This window comes from Stylophora pistillata, chromosome 14 (assembly GCF_964205215.1).
Source record: "Stylophora pistillata chromosome 14, jaStyPist1.2, whole genome shotgun sequence".
NCBI lineage: Eukaryota > Metazoa > Cnidaria > Anthozoa > Scleractinia > Pocilloporidae > Stylophora > Stylophora pistillata.
Window position 1 is genome coordinate 3,136,727 of NC_142532.1, and position 24,429 is coordinate 3,161,155.

A 24,429-nucleotide genomic window follows, 5' to 3' on the forward strand; every position below is an offset into this window, starting at 1 on the left:
ACACGACCACATCAGCTTTTGCTGAATTTTTTTTTTATCGTGTTTAAAGAAGCGCTGTTGTTGTTGTTGTCGTTGAGCCAGGGGCTTGAATATGAAAAAACAAGTTTGAGTTCTTGTGACAATCTTTTTGTGTCAGGTGCGAGCGCCCATGATGCTCAAAAGATTACGACAGATATCAGCTGACTGACCGTCTTGTGCTTTGTGGAGAAGAATTCAGGCAACGTATAATAATAAAAACATGTCATACCTTTTGATGCTAAAATTTCCAGTTTCCTCGAAATAAAGGAGAAAAAAAAAGATTGTGCAAATGTTAATGGTGATAAAAACTTGCGTAAGAAAAAAAGACACCGAGATGCATTTCAAGGGGTATCGTTCAGGGAACGATAAACATTGGAAAAGATGCAATAGAATAGAGTAGCTGGTCTGTTAAGTGGGAGGGAGGGGGGGCTGGGGTTTGAAATAAGGACTTCTGGTACACTGCCAGCTGGACTGATAATCTACTTGGCGCGCGCGGGTCATAACAAGCTTTGGAAGTCTCTTCGCTCCGACGAAGGGCTAACGCTCGAAACGTCAGCTTTTGTAATCGTTACGGTGGCCAATTTACCATTTCAACTTTGTTGATATATCCAAATTATTTCGTTACTCCCACCGACGCAGCCCCAAACAGTTTCTTTCGAAACTATCAGCCTTTATTCATTTGAAGTCTCTATGTCTCTGCAGCTCACTTGTTGTGAATCCTTAGAATATGGAGACAGACAATGAAAATCAAAGCATCACTTTTACAAAATATATATTTCTCTACCACAAAGAAGTACAAAATAAGTACACGAGACACCACATTGAATTGCTATAGACGATTTAATAAACATAAACGCTAAACGGAGACACTAAAATGATGTTATTATCTCCCAAGACTGATCGTAATTTGAATTCTCCTCACAGTGTTACTACACTGACGAACATAGTGTCGATAAAAATTAAAAAAATTCTAAACTGGAGGATAATTTTTTGCTAGACATAACTTTGAATTCCAGGAATTAAGCAGCAAAGAAACGCATTAGCTCGCAATCTCGTCAGTTTGGAGAATTTTTCTTCTGAATAATAAAAGGAACTTCAATAGAACCAGCTGCGTTGGCTTTGAAAGGTCTTACATCTCAAACATCATTTGGTATTTTGTTCTTCAAAACATGCTAAGCATGGCAATCATGGCAGCTAAGTTCACAAAAAACTAAAATGAACCATGAACTCCCAAGACTGATCGTAATTTGAACTCTCCTCACACTATTAATACAATGGCAAACATAGTGTTCATGAAAATCAACATAAATGTAAACTGGATGACAAGTTTTAGTACAAACGGGATGTAACAGAGAATTATCTGAATTAAGCAACAAGGATACGTATTCTAATCAGTTGCGAGAATATCATGATTTCCTCTGAGGTTGGGAGTTCATGAGTTAAATAAGCTAAGGTAAAATGAAGAACTATCTTCAACTATGAATAAAACAAGCAACTAACTAACTTACGCGAAGTACATTGACATTATACAAAGCATATTTAGTTGAAACTATCCCAGCTTGTTTAAAAAATCCTACGTTACATCATATTCAACCATATGCGAGGTTAACTATTACAAGAACACATATGCTAGTTACAAAAATCTGCTAAGGTAAGATTCATTTTTTATTGATTTCCTCTAAAACTGCTGGGATACAGTATATCTTTAACTTCTGACCACTCAACTGATCCTAAGTACAAAGCAAGCCTTGAATACCTAGTAATATTTTAAAAACCAATAAGGACTTTATGAAACATCTTTACTTTATACTAAGGTAACTGTAAAGAAATATAAAAAAAAATTTGACCAGAAAATTTTCAAAAATTGAAAATCTTATTCTGAAGCTATAAACCCTCTCAGATTTACATTTATTCATGACCCTTTTCTACACAGTACTTCCCTTTCAGGACTACATGGTTTACATGTACTTGAATCGCTTCCCTTACTTATGTGTGTAAATATTTTTCCTACTGAAAAAACAATTACCATGTCACGAGCATTAGAATTTACAAATAATGAAACCTCACGTACAGTGAACTCTGCTTAGCTGTTTTATTGTTTAGATTACAAGGAAAATTTCAACCTTTCTGTTCTGGGTCTTTAAAATGGACAGATAAGTGTACAAATGTACATTATGTACAAATATACATTAAGTGTACAAATGTAAATTGACCAAACTTATTTGATATCAGTAGATCTTATTCCTCTAACATGTGGTTAGTGAATAGGCCCTATGTATGCATGTGTACGGTGGAATACCCAGTTTAACCTCCAGGCCTCATTTTCAAGATGCGGAGTCATAAATGTAATTTAGAAAGTGTTCCCAAGACACTGAAATGAAGAGAAAACTCACACAAAAAAAAACCAAGAAAAATGCTAAGATTCATGGTAAAATTAGTGCAAATGAGGCCTGTTCTTCTAAGTATATGAAGTCATCTTACCTAAGATCTATTCAGTAACATCATGTTAGATATTTACCTCTTCGAATCATGCTTAGAATGGTAATCTTGGCACTAATAAAATTAGATTGGATCAAAATGGAATGAAAAACCTCTAAAAAGGAAATGATTTTTTCAAGGTAATTTCAATTCGTAGAATAAGTATGTTTCGACATTCTCATGTCATCTTCAGTTGCAAATGAGCTTTTAACAGTTGTACATTTGAATTTATATTAAGGTAGGTTACAAATTACGTGTCAGGGCTTACGTTACAGTTTGAATATTAAATACGCGAAAAATGTAAATAGCGCGCGCTTGACTAGACCAAAAAAAAAAGAAAAAAATAATAATAAAATAAAAGACCAAGGAACAACATAATTAAAGGGAAAGAGACGATTCTATATGCTTCAATTGCTGATTAAGAATGGGTTGCTAGGTCTACGTTCGCGTGTCGTTTATAAATTTTCGTGTGCTGGCTGTAATGCCAGTTATATTGGTGAGACCATTAGCCACATTTGTAGAGGAGTTCGTGAGCACCGCTTGTCGGAAAAAACTTCGCACATTTACAGGCACCTGCAATCATCAAGGGCCTGTCTTGACTCTTGTGATACAGAATGTTTCACGATCTTAGATTCTGCCGGTTCAAAATACCAAATTAAGATCAGAGGCATTGCTTATTAAGTGGGAAAAACCCATTCTTAATCAGCAATTGAAGCATCTAGAATGGTCTCTTTCCTTTTAATTATGTTGTTCCTTGGTCTTTTATTTTATTATTATTATTATTATTTTTTTTTTTTTGGGTCCATTCAAGCGCACTCTATTTACATTTTCGCTTATTTAATATTCAAATTGTAACGTAAGCCCTGACACGTAATTTGTAACGTACCTTAATATAAATTCAAATGTACAACCGTTAAAAGCTCATTTGCAACTGAAGATGACATGAGAATGTTGAAACATGTCTTGTAAATTTAAACTCAAAGTTGTCGTTTCTATATTGAGAGTTATTGTCACTCTGCTGTCTTTACGTCCTTGTAGAATAAGTACTTATTATGCGGAAAACCATCCAAGTTTATTTAAGATATGGCTTCAAATTATAGAATTTTGAAATCAAACTTTAGCCAACTTTTGCAAATAATGAACAATTTGGTGGCTTATCAAAAGCTTAGAGCATAAATATAGTGAAAACCCAATGGACAAGCTCCTGGTTATGTACAAGAAAAACCTTTAAATTGATTTCGGTACAACTGATTATGATATAGGAATAGAGTTGACTATCATTTTGGTGATAACTGAAATCTCGTGATCACCATTCAACTACTTCAGGCCTTCACAACAAAAGCCTTGTTACATTCTGTTCTTTTGGCAAGCATTTAAATTTTTAAAGGTTAAAAAAAGACAATTCCACTGATCAGTATTTAACGATACAGTCTGTTTTTATTTCTTCAGCAAAGAAAAAAGTTCCATATCTCAAGTTTTAATTACCAATATTAGCAACGACACTTCAAATACAGGTAAAATAGTGGCAAGCTAAAAAGGAATGAAAAGAAGCCAAAAACTCCAAAATCAGAGAAACATTCAAGCTTTCCAAGTGCATGCGCCAATTTTTCTTTTCAAGATAAAAAAAAACCACTTTTCATCGATCTGGTTTCATATTCAAATTTTCTCATTCCTTTGCCCTGAAGTCAAGAGTGACGTCATCTCCAATCAACAGAAAAGGCGCCCAGTATTTGATGTTGCTGTACTTGTCTGATTCTCTGAGGCTTTTCATGGCCAGGTTCAGAGACTCACTTGCAAGTTTACCTTCTGCAAGGTGTTGATAAAAGCATTTCATAAACTCAAGAGTAGCTTCGTCATCAATCGCCCAAAGGGACACCACAACAGACCGAGCACCAGCCCCCATAAAGGCTCGCGCGATGCCAACCACACCCTCAGCCTTGATCTCGCCCCAACCACTATGGCAGCAACTGAGCACAACAAGTTTGGCGCGAAGTTCAATATCCAACACGTCTCCAATTGTTAAAATGTAATCCTCCTTCGTTGGCACAGTAGCTATTCGGTCTGGGTCAGGTGTGAGAGCAATTTCGCCGGTTTCCATACATCCGTGCGCCGCGAAGTGAACTAAGGAAACGGAATTGAGTCTTTTCAACACCTCTCGTTTCGTGGCCTGTCTACCAGTGATTGGAGTGGTCTTCAAAATCTGTCCGATCATTTCTACTTCCTCTTGAGCACACGGAAGCTGCTCCAGAAGTTTCTTTCCATGGTTGTCAGTAACCTCGCCTACCCACGGATTTCCTACAAGCAACGCGCCACCGCTTTTGTGATAATCTTCTGGGCAATCGGCAATGAGTTTGAGACTTGTTAACGATGGAGCAAGTCTGATTCTGAATGATTCACAAAGGTATTTAGAATTACCATCCTTCAATGCAGCATACGGAACGAGCCACAGAGGTCCATCGGGAACAATTAGCAGCTGATTCCCTTCAACCAGGTCGGCCACCGGCTTCATAATGTTATCATACAAAGTGCCCAAGCATTGGTTTTTTTGAACAAGAGGTTGAGGGGTGTCCTCTCCAGTTTCCTTATGAACTTTTGAGCGGCATTCCCTCAAAGTATCCAAAGATCGATTCTCGCATCTCACATTAGAAAGAACACCAAGTTCTCTATAGACACCGAGGACGAACGACTGAAAGGACTGGCTTGCTCCCCTATTTTCTGAAAGAGAATCTTTGAGTTTACTTTGTCTTAACTGAATTTGATTTCCTTCAGACACAATCCAGAGATAAACGTCGTCTTTGTCCACTGCCTGAAAGACAGTGTTTGATGGAATGTTCTTTAAAAGTTGTAAATCTGTATTGTCTCCCTTAGACTGACTTGTTCCTCCACAAAAACTGGATTCCATCAGGTCAGTCAAAGCTTGAGCTCGTCCTTTCTCAGCAGCAAATAAGGCTTCGTGTATCTTACCTTGTTTCACGAGAACTCTCCACAAACCCGTATACGCCATTTGATGCTGATTTCGAAAATTAACTTTCCACTCATCTTTAGATTTTAGAAGTATTCTCAGAGCATTGAATAAGGTTATGCTGGCTTGGTAATGTTCAACGGCGTTTGGTAGTAGACCCAGTGACCCGAAAACATTTGCTAATGAACAGTGGGCCGATGCCTCCAAGGATTTCTTTTCAACCTCTATCGCAATTTTAAGCGTTACGTTATATGACTCCTTGGCCTGTAAAAAGTCGCCGAGACTAAAGTAAGCATTACCGAGGCTGGAATAGGCATTACCCTCCCCACCCTTGTCTCCTATTTCTTGAGCTATTTCAAGATGGAGTTTATGGTACTCTAATGCTTTTTTGAAATCACCCAGACTCTGATAGGCATTACCAAGATTTCCATAAGCTTGACCCTCCCCACCCTTGTCTCCTATTTCTTGAGCTATTTCAAGATCTAGTTTGTGGTACTCTATGGCTTTTTGGAAATCACCCAAGGATTGATAAGCATTGCCAAGACTGCCATTTGCAATACCCTCCCCACCCTTGTCTCCTATTTCTTTAGCTATTACAAGATGTAGTTTGTGGTACTCTAATGCTTTTTTGAAATCACCCACACTCTGATAGGCATTACCAAGATTTCCATAAGCTTGACCCTCCCCACCCTTGTCTCCTATTTCTTTAGCTATTTCAAGATCTAGTTTGTGGTACTCTATGGCTTTTTGGAAATCACCCAGGGCTTCATAAGCATTGCCAAGACTGCCATTTGCATTGCCCTCCCCACCCTTGTCTCCTATTTCTTTAGCTCTTTCAAGATGTAGTTTGTGGTACTCTAATGCTTTTTTGAAATCACCTAGAGTCTGATAGGCATTACCAAGATTTCCATAAGCTTGACTCTCCCCACCCTTGTCTCCTATTTCTTTAGCTATTTCAAGACATAGTTTGTGGCACTCTAATGCTTTTTTCAAATCACCCAGACTCTGATAGGCATTACCAAGATTTCCATAAGCTTTACCCTCCCCACCCTTGTCTCCTATTTCTTTAGCTATTTCAAGATATAGTTTGTGGTACTCTAATGCTTTTTTGAAATCACCCAGACTCTGATAGGCATTACCAAGATTTCCATAAGCTTGACCCTTCCCACCCTTGTCTCCTATTTCTTTAGCCATTTCAACATCTAGTTTGTGGTACTCTATGGCTTTTTGGAAATCACCCAGGGATTGATAAGCATTGCCAAGACTGCCATAAGCATTACCCTCCCCACCCTTGTCTCCTATTTTCTTAGCTATTTCAAGATGTAGTTTGTGGTACTCTAATGCTGTTTTGAAATCACCCAGACTCTGATAGGCATTACCAAGATTTCCATAAGCTCGACCCTCCCCACACTTGTCTCCTATTTCTTTAGCTACTTCAAGATGTAGTTTGTGGTACTCTAATGCTTTTTGGAAATCACCCAGGGATAGATAAGCATTGCCAAGATTGCCATTTGCATTGCCCTCCCCACCCTTGTCTCTTATTTCTTTAGCTATTTTAAGATGTAGGTTGTGGTACTTTATGGCCTTTTTTAGATCACCTAGGGACTGATAAGCATTGCCAAGACTGCCATAAGCATTACCCTCCCCGCCCTTGTCTCCTATTTCTTTAGCTATTTTAAGCTGTAAGTTGTGGTACTCTACGGCTTTTTTGAAATCACCCAGACTCTGATAAGCATTGCCAAGATTGCTATAAGCCACACTCTCTTCATACTTGACTCCTACTTGTTTAGTTACTTTAAGGTGTAGTTGGTGGTACTCAATGGCTTTCTTTAAATCACCGAGTCTGTGATGAGCACTGCCAAGACTGCTGTAGGCTTTTCCCTTTAGAGGTGTGTCACCAACATGTTTAGCAATATCAAGACAAAGGCTGTAGTAGTTTACAGCTCTTTTGATTTCACCTACACTCAGAAAAACATTCCCGAGTTCACCATAAGCACACCCTTCAGCTGACTTCTCACCCATTTCTTTGGCAATTTTAGCAAGTTGATTATAGTAGTCTATTACTTTCTTTACATCACCAGAACTTGCACTGGTGTGATCACAGCTGATATGATCTTTTTCCTCCACGGACTTATCTCCCACTTCTCTGACAGAATGACTTCTCAATGACAACAAGATCTTATTCTTTTTTTCAATCTTTTTTTATGTTAAGGTTACACCATTAATAAAACATCAAAAAACAAAATACAAAAACGAAAAAGGTGTTTCTGATCACATCGGTATTTGATTTAAGGGCTTACAACTGAAGTGAATGTTTCATCTATGCAATAAAGACTTAGTTCTGAAGTAAATCTGCACATAACATAAAGTTTCCTTTCTGTCTACAGTCTCAAATTTTAACTCGAGATATCTGAATATAGCCCCTTGTTTCCAAACACTTGATTGCCTGTTTTCTTTGGGCAGCATGTGTCAGTAGTGGGCAAAAGTCAGGGAAGAATATCGCCACCTGAACATTACTAAGCTTACCTTTCCACGCGTTTCAGAGAGATCTCTTGCCCAGGAACAATGTACACACTGGCTGCATGAATATTAGAGTCTTTAACCAAACATTATATGTACCATCCGTAGCAGGAAGAGTACGACAAGGTCGTGGCTGAAAAGAGTATACCACTTTTCCCACTTTTTTTAATCACATAAAGCATGAGCTGAAAAGTACCCATATAAATTGATACCCTTCTTCATATTTTCTCCCATAAACTATATGTCAATGGTCAAGATTCCTTCAAAGGATACAGCTAATCCCTTATCACACCAAGTAATTGCTTCTTTAAATCTCTTCAGTCCAACACAGGCAGTGGCTCCTGTAGGAAACAACACAAAGATCTTATATATTTACTCGCACTCAATTTTAAGAAAAGAACCAGAAATTAAACCATTTAAAGCTAAAACATTACAGATTAGAAGAAAAGGAAACAAACAAACAAACAAAAGCAAAAGAAAAACAGGCATAGTCGCTCAGGGGCAAGCTTCTAAAACTTACAAAAACAAAATTCTTATTCTTCAAAAACGCACTTTCCGCCTCATGTTCTTCGCTGACTACAATTCTCTTGCAGTATCTTATTTTATCTTGTTAACCGCCGCCCAGTTAGCCCAATGGATAGTGCGCTGGACTGTTGTGCGGGAGGTGGAGAGTTCAAGTCCCGGCCGGACCAACACTCAAGGTCTTAAAATAATTGAGAAGAATTTGCTACCTTTCTGTAACATCAAGAAATGGTTCGATATTCTAGTCTTCTCGGAGAGGGACGAATAAATGGAGGTCCCGTCTCCTGCAGGGTTAGGGGTAGGAGACGTTGATTTCCCACGCACGAGATTAGTGTGTGATGGATGTCCTCCCCTGGGGTGGGATGGGTGGGTTTACTGGGCCCGCAGTAATTGGCGCAAGCTGGTGCGGTGTTCCTGCCGGTTGACGAAGCTAATAAACTTAACTAAACTATTTTGTCTCCTCTAACTTTCTTCCCTTAGATCTACTCTACCTTAAATCCGTTGCTATTCTAATGCATGATATATCCAACAGCTTAACGCCTACTAACATATCTAACTTATTTGCTTCCCAATCTACTATTCATTCATATAGTAAAAGATCATCTTCAAGAGGTGACTATTATTTTAAATACTCAAGTTAGACAAACAAACTAGGTCTTTTTCAAAGTATGGCGTAAAAATCTGGAATAGGTTACCCTGTGAAATGCGTCAAATGTCCAAAATTAACTTTAAAATCAATGTCCACGACACTTTACTCCGAATACTTTCAGAAGAAAATAATTATATTGATTTACCTGACTTCATAACAAAAATTTCCTGAAAAGTCAGCTTCTTATATTTCCAATGTAAACTTAATTAAGGTGAATTTGTTTTTATTTATTTGTTTACTTATTTAACATTTGTTACTCTTCTTTTCAAGTCTTTCTTGTGAGCCATTTATATTATTTTGTATATATATATATATATATATAGAATATGAATTTGTGCAACCACTTGTTGCCTCAACTAGCTAATCTGCTATCTGCGGGCAGTGGATATTGCTTTCTGTAAATTATTCTGTAATTAATAATTAAAAGTAAATAAATAAAGTTTGCTGTTGCTGTTTGCTACTGTTATTATTACTATTTCATGGAACATTAAAAGCCAATTTACAATAAAGTAAACAGGCCCTAGATGTTTCAGTTGCATTAGATTTCTGGTAATTCAAACTTTCAAGAACACTCATATTGGGACTGATGACAGAGGTGACAAATGCTAAATCATCGGGTATGCGGTCAACAACACGGGCTCAAGTGTGCTGAGTCTAAAATTTAGCGAAATTAGCGGAAAATAATAAGGGCTGATCATTAAAACCGAGGAACTCTGTTTTCGTCGAAGGCACTTTCCTATTTCCAAAGGTTTAAAGGAGAAAATTAATTTTTGAAAATTTTTTGGGGGTGTACCAAATTTTTGGAGTTTGATCTGTAAAAGAAAAGCGGCAAGGAAAACGACGCCTCGAAGCAACAGAATAGGAAATCAACCATGCGAAGGACTCAAAATTCGTGTTTCCGCGGCAAAACCTGCCGCATGCGTATACGTTAGTCAGCTCTGTCGGAACTGATAATTCCCATAAAATTAGGAAGAGATAGGTTGGTAAGAATAACACATGTAATGCAAAAATAAGAAAAAGGAAAACCATATTTTGAATAACTTTGATGATGATGATGGTATGATGATGGTAGCTTTTTAACACTTCTGGCAGTTCAAAAACTGAATAACTGAACAGTGTAATTTTACAAGGATATTAGAAAGAATCTTACTAGATACAATAATAAAGTCTATTTACAATAATAAGTCTTAAGATTGGAATAATTGTAATAAGTATTACAATAATAGTTAAGTCTAGGAATACCTAAAAGTAAAAAAGTCATTTGTTCTTTTTGTTGTTTTCATTTTTGTTGTGGCTTTGGTATTTCCTGATAAGGAAAAGAACTTGTCATAGCTTGCGGAGCTAAGAAAGATATGGGGTGGTCTTCATTCCTCATTTCCGCCATCAACTTTTTACAAACGAATATCCTACGATCTACCAACAATGACAATTTTGCCTGGTCTAGGGCTTGTTGATAACTAAAATTTGGGAATATAATTTTTAAGGCTCTTTTTGTATGGATTCAATAGCATCGGAGAGGTATGCGGGGATGTCTTGCCACACTTCCGCAGCATACTCTAGGACCGATCTGATATTACAAGTGTATACCTTAAGCATGTCTTCTGGCATAACTCCTGCGCGTTTCAACAACCTTAGAGCGTATAATTTCTTAGCTGCCTTGGCAGTCACATATTCAACGTGAGTGTTCCATTTAAGGTCATCTCTAATTATAACTCCTAAAAGCTTATAAGTTCCTACCCGCTCCACTTCTTGATTTCCAACACTTATAGGTCGCATTGCAGTAATCGAATTCTAAGGATATTAGAAAGAATCTTACTAGATACAATAATAAAGTCTATTTACAATAATAAGTCTTAAGATTGGAATAATTGTAATAAGTATTACAATAATAGTTAAGTCTAGGAATACCTAAAAGTAAAAAAGTCATTTGTTCTTTTTGTTGTTTTCATTTTTGTTGTGGCTTTGGTATTTCCTGATAAGGAAAAGAACTTGTCATAGCTTGCGGAGCTAAGAAAGATATGGGGTGGTCTTCATTCCTCATTTCCGCCATCAACTTTTTACAAACGAATATCCTACGATCTACCAACAATGACAATTTTGCCTGGTCTAGGGCTTGTTGATAACTAAAATTTGGGAATATAATTTTTAAGGCTCTTTTTGTATGGATTCAATAGCATCGGAGAGGTATGCGGGGATGTCTTGCCACACTTCCGCAGCATACTCTAGGACCGATCTGATATTACAAGTGTATACCTTAAGCATGTCTTCTGGCATAACTCCTGCGCGTTTCAACAACCTTAGAGCGTATAATTTCTTAGCTGCCTTGGCAGTCACATATTCAACGTGAGTGTTCCATTTAAGGTCATCTCTAATTATAACTCCTAAAAGCTTATAAGTTCCTACCCGCTCCACTTCTTGATTTCCAACACTTATAGGTCGCATTGCAGTAATCGAATTCTTCATGAAATTTACGTACATTTCTTTACATTTTTGGGTTTTAATTTCATCCTATGTTCTATGCAATAATCATGGATTTGTCTGACAACTACATCTAGCATACTGACGGAGTTCCTTGGAATGATCTCAAATGCAGTAGTGTCATCAACATACTTCGTACGCATATGCCAATTACTGAGTAGCTTGTTTATCATAACAGTAAAGAGCGTCAATCTGAGTTTTGTTCCCGGTGGGACGCCACCATTGACTTGCTTCCATGGTACACCTTGTGTCCGGTTTGTAAGAAAGGAACGAATCCAAAAAAACAGAGTTTGATCGATGTTGAACAATCTGAGTTCATCTAATAATACTGAGAGGTCTATGATATCGAAACCTTTAGTAAAATCAGCAAAAACTATCCGAACAGAGCAGTTACCTGAATCAATAGCTTTGTGTATAGCTTGCATTAAATAAATTAGTGCGTGCACTGTAGAGTGTCCATGACGTGCATATTGACGTCGGTCGATAGAGTCAAACACCTGGTCTAACAAATGAATAAAGGCTGATAGTTTTTAAAGAAACTGTTTGGGGCTGCGTCGGTGGGGGTAACGAAATAATCTGGATATATCAACAAAGTTGAAATGGTAAATTGGCCACCGTAACGTTTACAAAAGCTGACGTGTCGAGCGTTAGCCCTTCGTTGGAGCGAATAGAGGAATTGTGGGTTGTGTGTGCTCTTAAAGGCAGAAAATGGAGCTACGTTATTGGTGGGAACATGGCAACGAGAAAAACTCGTTGATGTATACATCTCCTTGATGTATACATCTCCTTAATGTATATGGAAACGCCGCCACAGGACTGGTTTTTTCTGTCATTTCTCAATAACAGAAATCCTGGTAGTGAGACGGCTGAATCTGGTAGCAATTGTGAAAGCCAAGTCTCAGTTATACAAATGACATCAGTTTTGTTGTGACTGGCGACTTGATTTAAGTCGTCAACCTTGTTCGATAGATTGCAAATGTTTGTAATTAAAATAGAAGGGACCTCGTAGGCCTCTCCTAATGTAAGGGCGATTCCTGCCACGATACCGCGAGGTCGTCGTAGAAGGAACTCGGGTGTTGATTCGCACTCTAATTCGTTCCTTCGAAGTGGTGGTAACATAGTTGCTGATGGACTTGCCTCTTTCGATTTGGAGATTGTTTGCCAGCTCGGACTCCCCTACACCGGAGAATATCAAGATTTTTTAATGTAAGGAGCAAATTTTGGGACAGGTTGGATGTAGTATAGCGCCGTAATGAGATGATGGTTTCTCGTCGATGTAAACGAAAACATCTCGGCGAGGGCGGATGAAGAGTTTGGAAGGATCGAGAATTCTTGATTTCTGAAGGTCCAGGGTTCGTTTCCACATCCATGAAGACTGTAAGGTCGAAGTCTGGGTCTTTTCCAGGGATTTTAAGACATGTAAATCCGCGTTTGGTGGATTTCAATTTCGGTTGATGGAAGCGGGCGAAACTAAAATGGCGTGACGATGCCGCCCTTTCGACTGTAAACCGAAAAAATAAGACGTGGGAAATTTCGCACCAACGAACATGAACTTTGGGAATGGTAACCGATGGTACTATCGTCATCTCCAGTATGAATTCGCTGATGAAGTAAACTTGAGAAGACCAAAAAGAACAAGATCGTCGGCAGCAATTTTGAAGCAACCATGATGAGTGCTAATTTACATATTTACATATTTCTTTTATACAATGGGATACATTTTTTAGTTCTTCTTGAACATGACCATCAAATTCACCAAATTTGAATGAAATCTGGAAAGGGCATATGGAATATGCTGATTAAGTTTCAAAGTCAATTAAAATACAAAGTAAAAAAAAATTCATTTGATATTAATACTTTATTTTCGGTTATATCCCAACTAACATATCTAACCTCTCACAATTGCTTTAAGGAAAGTTGGTTGTAACTCAGTGGCAGCTTTTGCATCACTCAGTGAATCCTGGTGATTTCCTGTTTTTTTGAAATAAAAATGTCAAATTAGCTTAAATGTAGGAAACCCATCACTTAAAGATAATTTTAGGAAACTTGTGATGTTTATTGATTTCTGGGATGAGAAATCACTTATTAATTCGTATGATGTTGGTTTTTGTGAAGGGAGAAAAACCGGAGGACGCTGAGAAAAACACTAGGAGCAAAGACGAGAATGAACAACAAACTCAAAGCCACATGTGACACCAGATTTGGGAATCAAACCCTGGCCACAGTGGTAGGAGGTGAGCGCTCTCACCACTGCACCATCCCTGCTCCCCAACACTCCAAATTCCAATTAACAACTGGTTCATGCTTTAGCGTGCACTATCGAGTTTATGGAACACGAGGGAAGTTTGGAGAGCACGAAAGAAGCGTAAGGGTTGCCTGAGGCAATAGCCAAGGGCAACTCTAGCTTCTCGAGTGCTCTCCAAACTTCTCACGTGTTTTATAACTCGATAGTGCACACAACTGAAAGTACGAACCAATTGTTTTAGAACATAGCCGGTGGAATTGTGCATCAAATCCGACGCGAAAAACGGACAACAATATCAATTGCAGCGAATCGTGACGGCGCTGATGTCGAGTCTCCTTTTCCACTGTTTTCCTCTTTTTCTGCCTCAGTTAAGAACTCTAGCTCAAGGGAAAAGGTCGAAAAATTGTCTTCGCTTTCCGACTAGTAGGCCGAGTCTTTTTTTTGTATCCATTATAGTCGCGAAATATAATTATTATTTATCCCCACGCTAACAATGCCTGCTTGCGCGAAAAAAGATTTCTGGCGAAGCGATTTGCTGACGCTATCAGCATGCACATTTTGAGCACCGCGCTTACATTTATTGAATTTGATTGCGCGGCTCTGCTAGTTATGTTCTAATGCTAATTCAATCTGGAAGCGAGTGTTTTTTACATGACAAGATTGGGGAACGACTTCCTGCATTACTGACTTTATTATTATCAAATTATTTAATATTTCATTTTAAATAATGATTTACAGGCCAATGATAAGGAATATATTTTTTCAAGGAACCGTTGTCCGGGAACATAATTTAAAATCATCACTCTTTTTCAGAAAACCACTACAGCCCTTTGAAAGAGAAAAATGCATATTGAAAGTTTAATTATCTTACCCAGCTTAAAATGTGCAATCGCCCTGTTGTTATACAGTTTGGCCTTCAGTTCTTTGTCATTGCAGTTCACTTTAATTCCTTCTGTGTAAAAGTGAATGGCATTGAGAAAATCTCCTTTCTTAAAGGCCTCATTACCCTGATTCCGGTAAACATCAGCTCTGGCTGCAAAGAAAAAGTAAGAGATAATTATTTGTGTCAAATTCTGAGGGTAGTTTATTTAAGTGTAAAAGCAGAGCTGCCAAGATCTGGAAATTTAGAATCTGCAGATTTTTGTCTTTTGTGCTAGCTGCCACCTTAGCACCTGCCTGATTGGACCCTGATGACCCATCCCCCCTTGACAATACAGTATTGTACCTGAGATAATGATTGCAGCCCTCACCCCCTCTCCCCCCACCCGCCCCCCAGGAAAAATCCTTCAGAGATGGTTTTTTTTATTAAAAGCTCATCCAACGAGTCAGACTCTGTTGTTGTTGTGGTTGTTGTTAAGAAGAAAGTGCATTCCCTACTTTGAAACAAACTAAGTGCAAGAAGAAAGAAAACTGAGATAAGAACCCTAAGATAAACAAAAAGCCAGGTGACAAGTTGAGGTTAAAGTTGAACCCAACTCACCTCGTAAACCGTCCTCGCCTGCTGCATTTTCTTTTTCGGGTAAGTCTTCATTTTCACATGGAACTTTAATTGGACCTCTTTCTGTAGCCATAACAACTGTGAGAAAAAGGCTTAATTCTTACAAAGTTCCTAGTTTAAATTATCTTGGCCTGAAAAAAAGATGCATGGTTATAAATGGTAATGAACATCAGCTCAACATACCCAATTGCAAAGTTAATATTTTTCTCTTTGAAGAATGGGAGGGATACATTGACACAAAATTATAACAAGCCAATACATTCTAAAATAGCATAAAAACAAGTTATTGGTAAGTGGCAAAAAAACAAAAGATATCTATAGTGAAGAAAACAATAATTTATTTTTAAATGAACAGTAAAATGTAATTCACTTCTCATTATAATCAATTATAATTAAGATTTAAAAAATACAGTCTTGACTGAGGTAAATTACAAAAGCTAGTCTAAATCAACATCTGTGAGTTGCAAGTTCACAGTTTGTAACAGCAATTTAAATCATTTGAACTAAGAGGCTGTTGGGAAGAAAGCTGTTACAGTAGGTAACAATTAAGGTAGATCAAGTCTGTATTAGAGCAATGTAAGCCCATCCAGCCATATCTCATCCTGGTTTCCTTACAAAAAGCAATTGTGTGTATTACTTTTCCCCCCTTAGGAAGGGTCATGCCAATCAGTATCCCACGGTTACCCCTGGCATTTCATCAGGCTTCCCTGACAAATTATTCACTAGTACCCAGGTACACTCCTGGGTGAAGAGAGACACTCTGAGAGTAAAGTTTCTTGCACAAAAACAAAACACAATGCCCTGGCCAGGTTACAAATGCAGACATCTTGACCCTGAGTCCTGAAACCACTAACAATTAGGCCACCACTTCTCCCCTGGAGGGGAGAGTTTATGCTGAGTCCTTTCTCATGAAAAAGAAATTTTACAAAACCAAAGTAAAATTCTCTTATTGGATTATCAAATTGAGATCTTGGTCAAAACTTGTTGACAATGCAATGGGTAGACCTTTTGCTTTATTTCCACTTGAACTGATGCCAATGTGCTGATGTATGTTGAAATGGATTTTAATACTTGACAGGTGGTATGCACATAATTTATAGCTAATTGTTTTTTTATTTTTTGCAATCATTATATGTTCCATTGTTTTGCGCATATAATTGATTTGTCTTTGAAACTAATGTACAAGTCTTTAATTCTCTTAATCATCAAGATCTGTTATTCTCAGATATCATAGCTAAATCCTTGCTAGCTGTCTTCAATAGAGGATTTATATTTACAAAAAATTTCAATCAATGCAGAGCAACAAGAAAATTGCTATGGAATTCAAAATAACCTGAGAAACATGCAAAGTATTTATGTAAAAGCCAGTCCTAACTTCTTACTAACAGATCAAGCACAATTAGGGCTGTACTGGAAAATATTGGCCCAAGGTTGTGGCAGTACAGAAATGACTGCATGCCAATAATTTCCCGGTATAATGGCTTGAGAAAGCAAAGTAAGAGCAAGTAGTTTAAAATGTCCCTTGGACTAAACTAGTTTACTTTGAGTTTTCCGGCTTTCAAGAAAAAAATACATTGTGTATGACCTTTTTAAAGAAAATGGTCCATATAGCAAACCCTCACCAAGTATAAGAACCAATCAAAACTTTTGAATTTATCTCAAGACTACTTGCCACGTAATAATATGATTATCACCGGACACAGACTTAGATACATGCAGCCAAATGTAAAACTAATCCAGTTTTAATAAAATAAATTGACTGGAGATATTCAGTTGTTGTGATTCTTGATGCTGATCACATTTTATTAGCTGATAGCAAAAGGTAAAACTTTACTGATACAAATCAACCATTAACAATTGTTGAATTGGATTCTGAAAATTTAATAGAGCTGAAAGGATGCTTGGAATAAAACCCTAGTTGACACCAACTTAATTGTTCCAATGTTAAACAGGGGAATAAATTAACATACACTGTCTGGAAGGAGAATCTAACAGTCTATCAAAAGTACAAAATAACTGTTAAACTAACAAAAAATAAACACAAGGAATACGCCTGAAATGTTTATCTTTTTTTGATTAGATGCATCGTTAATAGAGGAGCATTTCAGTTAAGTTAATACATAATCTAAACATGAAAGCTAGTGCAAAACACGAACTGCATACTCTAGCAACATGACACGAAAACGAAACTGAAAGTTTTTCCATCATCAGCGCTAGCACTGCGTAAATTTAATCGATCATTTGGATATTCCTTAACTCTCCCGAATCATTTATTTCGTCCGAGCGTAAATACCTGGTATTTTTTTTTTTTGATACTTTGTGAATTCAACAGCTGCAACATGTAAGTTCATAGTGTTTAGCTAAAAACATGTTATAACCAACTGCATGGAAGCGGCAATACACAGCACGTGAGAATAAAGAAAAAGTTAGCAATACTCGGCGGTTTGAGGGTCTTTTATTGCCGAAAATCAGGGAAAATTAGGACAGATTAAAATATTTGAAGAAGAAAATGTTAACTGAGAAACTCGAAATAAAAGTATTTACCTTATGTTTAAATATCTGATACAACCACGCTTCCTTGATTACCTCTGTCGCGGAAACGGAAGCAACGTTTGACTATTTTGCGATCGTGCCAACTCAGTCCATCGTGGAAATGTTTCAAAGAAAGTCACTAGAACTGACAAAGTACCAAGTAAGACTCCACAGGTATGTTATGGGACGAAGAATCTCAATAAACCGTTCTAAGCTGCAACCTTGTCGCCGCTGTGAAAAAATGGCAGCTGTTTTGTGAAAGAGGAGAGTCCCATGGACCATAAACCACTTTCATAAATGGCTGCCGGATTAATATTCTTTTGTTTAAATTTAAATTAGCCTTTCTGGCCTCGTTCTCCAGTACAAAATTCAAAAGAATACATTATCTCAAGCGAGGCAAGAAAGGCTAATTTAAATTTAAACAAAAGAATATTAATCCGGCACCCATTTTTGAAAGTGGTCAATGATTCAATTCAAGGTTGAAGTATACATATTTTATGACGCGCTTCGTAACCGGAAGTGCTTTAAAATCAGTGGTAAATCAATTATCAGTTTATCAACGGCTCACGACTCGCGAAAATCAGTTATACTGTATCAATTTCAGCTGTAATTGTGGCAAAATTTTGGCTTTCAGCTAAAAATTACGATTAGAGGAAACTCCCAAAAACTGACTATTCACCATATTTATAGACATAAAAATTCAATATTTCTCATGTGCCCTTCTTGTTCCCTGACTCTCACAAGTTCCAATTCCAATAAGCTATACTACCTTGTTACTTCTCACTTTCCCCTGATCTCATCAGCACTTTTAAAATAACACATAAGAGGTAAGTCTTACAAATATTAGAAACTAATTGCTCTTGGAATATATTTACATAATTCTGTTGTACCGTGAACATAAACTGTTATTTATCTTATTATCATTTAATTACTGCATACATATTTAGACCTCGGAGGGTTTGTGGCGCTACACTGCTTCGGGGAATATATTTCCAGTTTTTTCTCTGAAAGGATTTTTCAGATTTTCCTACCCAGGGATGACCTACTTATATTTTTAGATTTTTTGATAGCTGTTGTAACTCAATCCTTCTATTCACACTGAGGAGGGCTGACGCTGGAACATTCCGATTTGGAAACTGTACGGTGGCCAATTTACGTTCACCTCAGTTGATAAAACCAAAATATCTCATTGAACCTATACCGACGAAGCACCACAGTTTCTTTAGAACCTTAACCCTTTTTTTCATACGTTGTTAATACCTGCCACTGGTGAGAGTGATGAGAGGCCAAAAGCAACCAAAGTGAACCAAATAGATTGCATTTGGAATAGAAATCTCCCAAAAAAACATAGCATACTTCTTATGGACACCTTAAAATTACGTACAGTACTTCTCAAGCGCTTCCCGTAACATTATTCTCTTACTTTTCATACGTTCTCATTAGCTAAACTTCAGTATTATTGTTTCTCATTTTTACATGTTTCCAAGGCACTGTACGCACTAAACTTAAGAGGTAATATAAGTCTCAAAAACACATTTAACAAGCATTTCTTTGAGTTTGAAATAAATGAAAATGAGTGTCCCTGGGGATGAGAGTAGGAGCCCGGGTGTGATTTTCGTTTCTTTTTTTTCACTCCAAAGGAATATGGTTGCAAAGGATGTTCCTATCATCGCTGAAAAGCTTTTCCCAAAAGAAAATCATTAAGGAAATTCTAACAACGGTGGTGCCAAAAACTGCCAAAAGTGTGTTTATAGTATCCATATCTAGGGGATTCTCAGCTACGGATCCTTTATGCATCTCGCGGATTTTCACACTCACAGCTAAAAAGGGTAGCCATCAGACTGATAACGGTAACAATAAAAAAATTCGAAGACCGTTAGTTAGAAATCCAACGGCTAAAGTTCTGAGTACATAACTTACCATCAAGAAAAAAATTATGACCCGAGACGAAGAAGACTCGATAGAAATGAAAAGATTGATGTATCGACATAAGGCAAGAGTGAGAAGAAAACCGATCGAGAGTCAAGAATTTAGGAACAAGTATGAGCTGATATGAGATTGCCTTGTAACCAGGCAACTGAGGAACATTCCGAAAAGTAGCTATGGAGATGGCAGTGAAAATACATAGCGAGGCCAGCCACACTATCATGGTTAACTCTTCTGAAAGTAGGAGAGCTATATCCTTCTTGCATTGATATGCGGTGGATTGGATCCTAAATTCGCCGTCTGAATCCGTCCGTTAAGGGATGTAGGAGTTACAACAGAGAAATAATTCGTTCGCATCAACATATTTTTTTCGAAAATTTTTGCAAGATGGCCCATGGCAACAGATCAAGCCAGCTTTAGTCTACGATTAACATTTGCACAGTATTTTAATGAATAAATTTTAAAACTACGGTATAAGTATTAGAAAATCAGTGGTTTGAAGAACGAAGGAAAGTTCACGCAATACATTTGTGTATAGTTGCACATTGTTTGTACTTTTGGGGCTTTAGCTGTGGTTGAAAACTCGTGGCTTCCGCTTAATATCGCGGATAAAATTCCTAGGACATCTGGTGATTAGAAAAAAATAAAATTTCAAAATTCTCATTATCACACGCCATGCATCGGCAAACTAGAAAAATAACATTTACCAAATGGCCCAATCGCAGAGGGAGACTGTTCGACGACAGTTAGATAGGTTGGAGACAGCGAGGGGAAGAAATCAGAGCTTAAATGGAGGTACAACGTCTCATGCAATTGTAAATATACCTGACAGACGCGATCATCATATCTGAAATGCCAATTCATAGCTGATCGAAGTGTTGACTTAATGCCAGCATGTTCTTGTCGGGAAAAATGCTAAAAGATTTTCCAATTTTCAATCATGCACGAATCATTCATTTAAGTATTAAGTAATTTTTGTAGAGACAGCGTTTGTCTGTCTCTTCTTAATGAACAACTACATCAAGATGTTGGTCGATATAAAAAAATACCTTTTGTGCAGATGACGTCAGAGTGTTTACCCATCATTTCAGAGTATGACAACTCTCTCTTGCGTGGAACAGCAGCTGGATTCATTAATCTATTTAGTTGACGTCTATAGCACACATCTTCATTTTACGTTTGACAGCCAAACCATAAATACCATGGGTTGTTCTGCGTCGCGTAATAACAGAATCCAAACAGTAGTCTCAGTTGCTGCAGCAACATCGGCTTCGAGAATCAGAGACATTCCGCTATCACACGAACAAAAATGCATTTTAAGAGAATTTTGGAAACTTGTTGAGCCGGTTAAGAGCGTCATAGGGAAGAAAATGTTTGTACGGTAAGTGTTTTTAATATTCGCTATTTCTGGTTCGTTGCAATTCATTCCATGAAAAAAAGAAAATGAATGTCGAGACCTCCCATTAAAAAAAATTATCCTTGTGTAACTTTTTCAACTGAACGCGAGAAGTAATGCGTGCACCTTTCAAACTAGATTATTATGTCTGTTTTTTATAAAGTGACGTTCGCCAAAAATGGATTTATCTCTGAATTGCTTTTTTTTTTTTTTTTTTAATAAATTATGTCATTAGGTCACCATTGTGTCTTTGGAATCCAAATTTATTACAAGAAAAGTTCGACCCTGGACGAAAAATCCAAACATTTGAGTCATTTAAGAAATGAGAAGAAAAAATTAAGCATTTCTTGGATAACTGAGAACAATAATATACAAGTTAATGAAAAGGATCAGTAGCTGTTTATTTTTGCTGACACGTTTTAACTATCTAAATCACCTGCGACCAGATCAGGCTCAGAATAATTTTTACATCTGTGTGAGAAAGGACTAGTCATCGTATAGATACAAATGGGTTTTCCAAATGCAAAAAGATCGAATATAACGCGTTAACTTTCACAGCCACTACCGATGTTTATGAATTGTTGATGACCATTATTGCAGAAAGACTTGCCTACTTATCATAACGTGCTTTAGGTCCATTTAAAGGCGCCACCTGTTGTTTGTTTATTTCCTATTGTATAAAGAGATAAGTTACGTCTTAAATAGTGCTGTAATATACTTGAACAAGTCGCCAGAAACCGAGCGCCGGTTGTGGAGAATAACCCGAAAAATGTACGAGCGCTGTTGCGTATTTCGTCTGTTTTCTTGCCAATTAAACGGGTCCATACTTTTTTGCAAAACTGAATTTAAAAACACATGCATGCACACTACCTTCCTAACAGCATAGTTCTAATGGGAATGAGGATGGAGATTCACAACTCTGTAGCTGTGTTTTGTTGTGGGCATTGCTCAATGTCTTGACTTCTTTGTATAACTGGCACAATGGGAGTGGAATTCATTCGTTAAAATAAACGTAAATGGAGATCCCATTATTCAGAGTTTAGAATGATGTTAATGAATGACTGTGTTTCAGACTTTTTGAGTGCAACCCAAGAATTCAAGACGTATTTCCCGCCTTTAAGAGTTTGAAACTCGAAGACGTAATCAACTCTCGGTCTATGTATCTTCACGTCAGACGAGTCATGACTGCCCTGGAAAATGCAGTGTTTTCTATAAATGACGCAGAGATTTTCATGGAGTATTTGATGAACCTTGGAGAAAGACATAAACCATGGTCCGTGAGACTGGAACATTTCGATGTATGTATTCTATTATGCTGATCAAGGATACTTAATGCTACACATTGTTGTATAGCGCTGGATGATAATGTAAACTGCAGAAGTGTGAAGCATATTGTTATCTAGGGGTACATATTGATGTATGGCGCTGTATTGTGATGTAAACTGCTGTAAAGGGAAGCATACATGTAGCTCAATCTAGGGGTACCTTTTGTTATACAAGGCTAGACTATACTTACAATGAATATATGAAGTTCATATATTTTGAACTGCGGTATTAGATACGTATGATGCACGATCCTCGCAGTAGAGAGCGCTATTTATGCAATAGCGAAAATCAGACCTGAAAAAAATCAGGCCTGTACGGGATTCGAACCATTGATTTCGAACCAGTAAAGGGAAGTATATATAGTGTTATTAACGGATACATATTGTTGTATTGTGCTGTATAACGATAAAAACTGCAGTAGAGGTATGTATAGTATTATTAAAGAGGGGGGAGAGGGGCATAGAGGCGTGTGTATTCAAGGAGTTTATTCTACGATGTAAGGAGGCATGGAGTTGAATAATGGACCGCACGTGTTTGCTCTCAAGTTGTTGTCTACCACCTCTCAGGAAGTATTATAGCAACTTATGCTTTCTTAATTATTGTCTTGTCAAAACTCTTTTCCAGGGTCTTCGCTGCGTCTGCATCCAAGATGGCGGCTACCAACTCTGTTGGCCTGCCGCCATCTTGGATTTCCTGTGTAGGTGGACCTTGGACAGGAGTTTGACCCATTCCCAATCAGATGATAGAAGAAGCCTTAATTTGGACACTGAAGGACTCGTTTCCAACAAAATGCACCGATTATGTCGCCGAGACCTGGAGACAGCTATTTCGCTTTATAACTGCATCTGTGATGAGAGGACTGAGGAGATCAAACACTGACACGTGACACTTTAAAAGTGAGAGATTTTGTGTACTGGGAATCCGGTCAAACTGAAAGCTGAAAGGACGCTAGAGATGATGTTAAGTGCACACTATCCTAGGTGGATTGAAGTGACTTAATGAAACCTCAAGTTAATCAGAGGTTGACAACAACTACTCTGGGGGAGTAGGGAGGCATACGAGTTGTAAGAAGACTGACGTTGAACGAGGATTGAGACGAGTGAAACTGAAACAGACAAGGAGACGATCGCGTCTAATGTAGCGCGCGGAAGAATAAAGTTAAGGACGATGAAAGAAGTGCGCGTAAAGATGGTTTAAAGGAAAAGAACGTAAGGACGGACCAAATGCAATAGAAGTATGCTATTTAAAATATCAACTTTGATTGTCATCCATAGAAGGCCTCTATTTGTTTTAACGCTATGATGGTTGAGTTCTGTTTTAATTCTACTCAGGTTTGGACGTTTTTGAGGTGCCTCTAAAACAGATCAAATGAAAAAGATTTTTACCCAATGTCTTGCGGGAACGCGACTTCAAGTCGGTATATGTTAAGTGCAGGAGTAGTCTCTAAGACTAACTGAACATCAACATTTTAAAAAAAGCATTTGATAGCGTCATGCAAGTTTTGGAAAGAACGGAATCATGAGGTTCACTTTGGATTAATGATTCGAGGCAACTTTTCTCTCAATTGTTGAACGATGGAAAAGAAAAAAGGATGCAGCAAAAGAAAGAAGTAAAAAGGAATGCGCAAATGTGAAAATGATAAAGACTTGCGTGAGGAAAAATTATGAACGAGTCCGTCGGTGTTTAAAACCGAAGAGATACAACCGAAGAGATGACGCGCGTTTCTCAAGTGGGAGGGGAGGGGTGGGCTTGAAACATGGAATGTTAGTACACTATTAGTTGCACAGATTATCAACTTGGCGCACGCGGGTCAAATCAAGCTTTGAAGTCCCCATAAGATCTGTAGTCTCTGTATTTCTCTTGTTGAGAATCCTTACAA

The 24,429-nt window shown here is 37.7% G+C and overlaps 2 protein-coding genes and 1 pseudogene across 2 annotated transcripts; 1 reads left to right on the top strand and 2 right to left on the bottom strand.

The window, feature by feature from the left end:
- Positions 1-773: 773 nt before the first annotated feature.
- Positions 774-18,273, bottom strand: LOC148716120 (uncharacterized). Its single transcript, XM_088745005.1, has 6 exons — positions 17,915-18,273; positions 15,353-15,501; positions 14,744-14,905; positions 13,521-13,598; positions 8,252-8,319; positions 774-7,654 (listed from the first exon to the last, which is right to left on the bottom strand). Exons 2-6 carry the CDS (start codon positions 15,441-15,443, stop codon positions 4,163-4,165), a joined length of 3,891 nt encoding a protein of 1,296 aa, XP_088601131.1. The 5' UTR covers positions 15,444-15,501; positions 17,915-18,273; the 3' UTR covers positions 774-4,162.
- A 1,258-nt stretch (positions 18,274-19,531) lies between these two features.
- On the bottom strand, positions 19,532-20,911 carry LOC148716121 (uncharacterized; annotated as a pseudogene).
- On the top strand, positions 20,125-24,411 carry LOC148716122 (neuroglobin-like). Its single transcript, XM_088745019.1, has 3 exons — positions 20,125-21,209; positions 22,297-22,522; positions 23,290-24,411. The coding sequence occupies exons 1-3, from the start codon at positions 20,923-20,925 to the stop codon at positions 23,434-23,436; spliced, it is 660 nt and encodes a 219-aa protein (XP_088601145.1). The 5' UTR covers positions 20,125-20,922; the 3' UTR covers positions 23,437-24,411.
- The last annotated feature ends 18 nt before the right edge of the window (positions 24,412-24,429 follow it).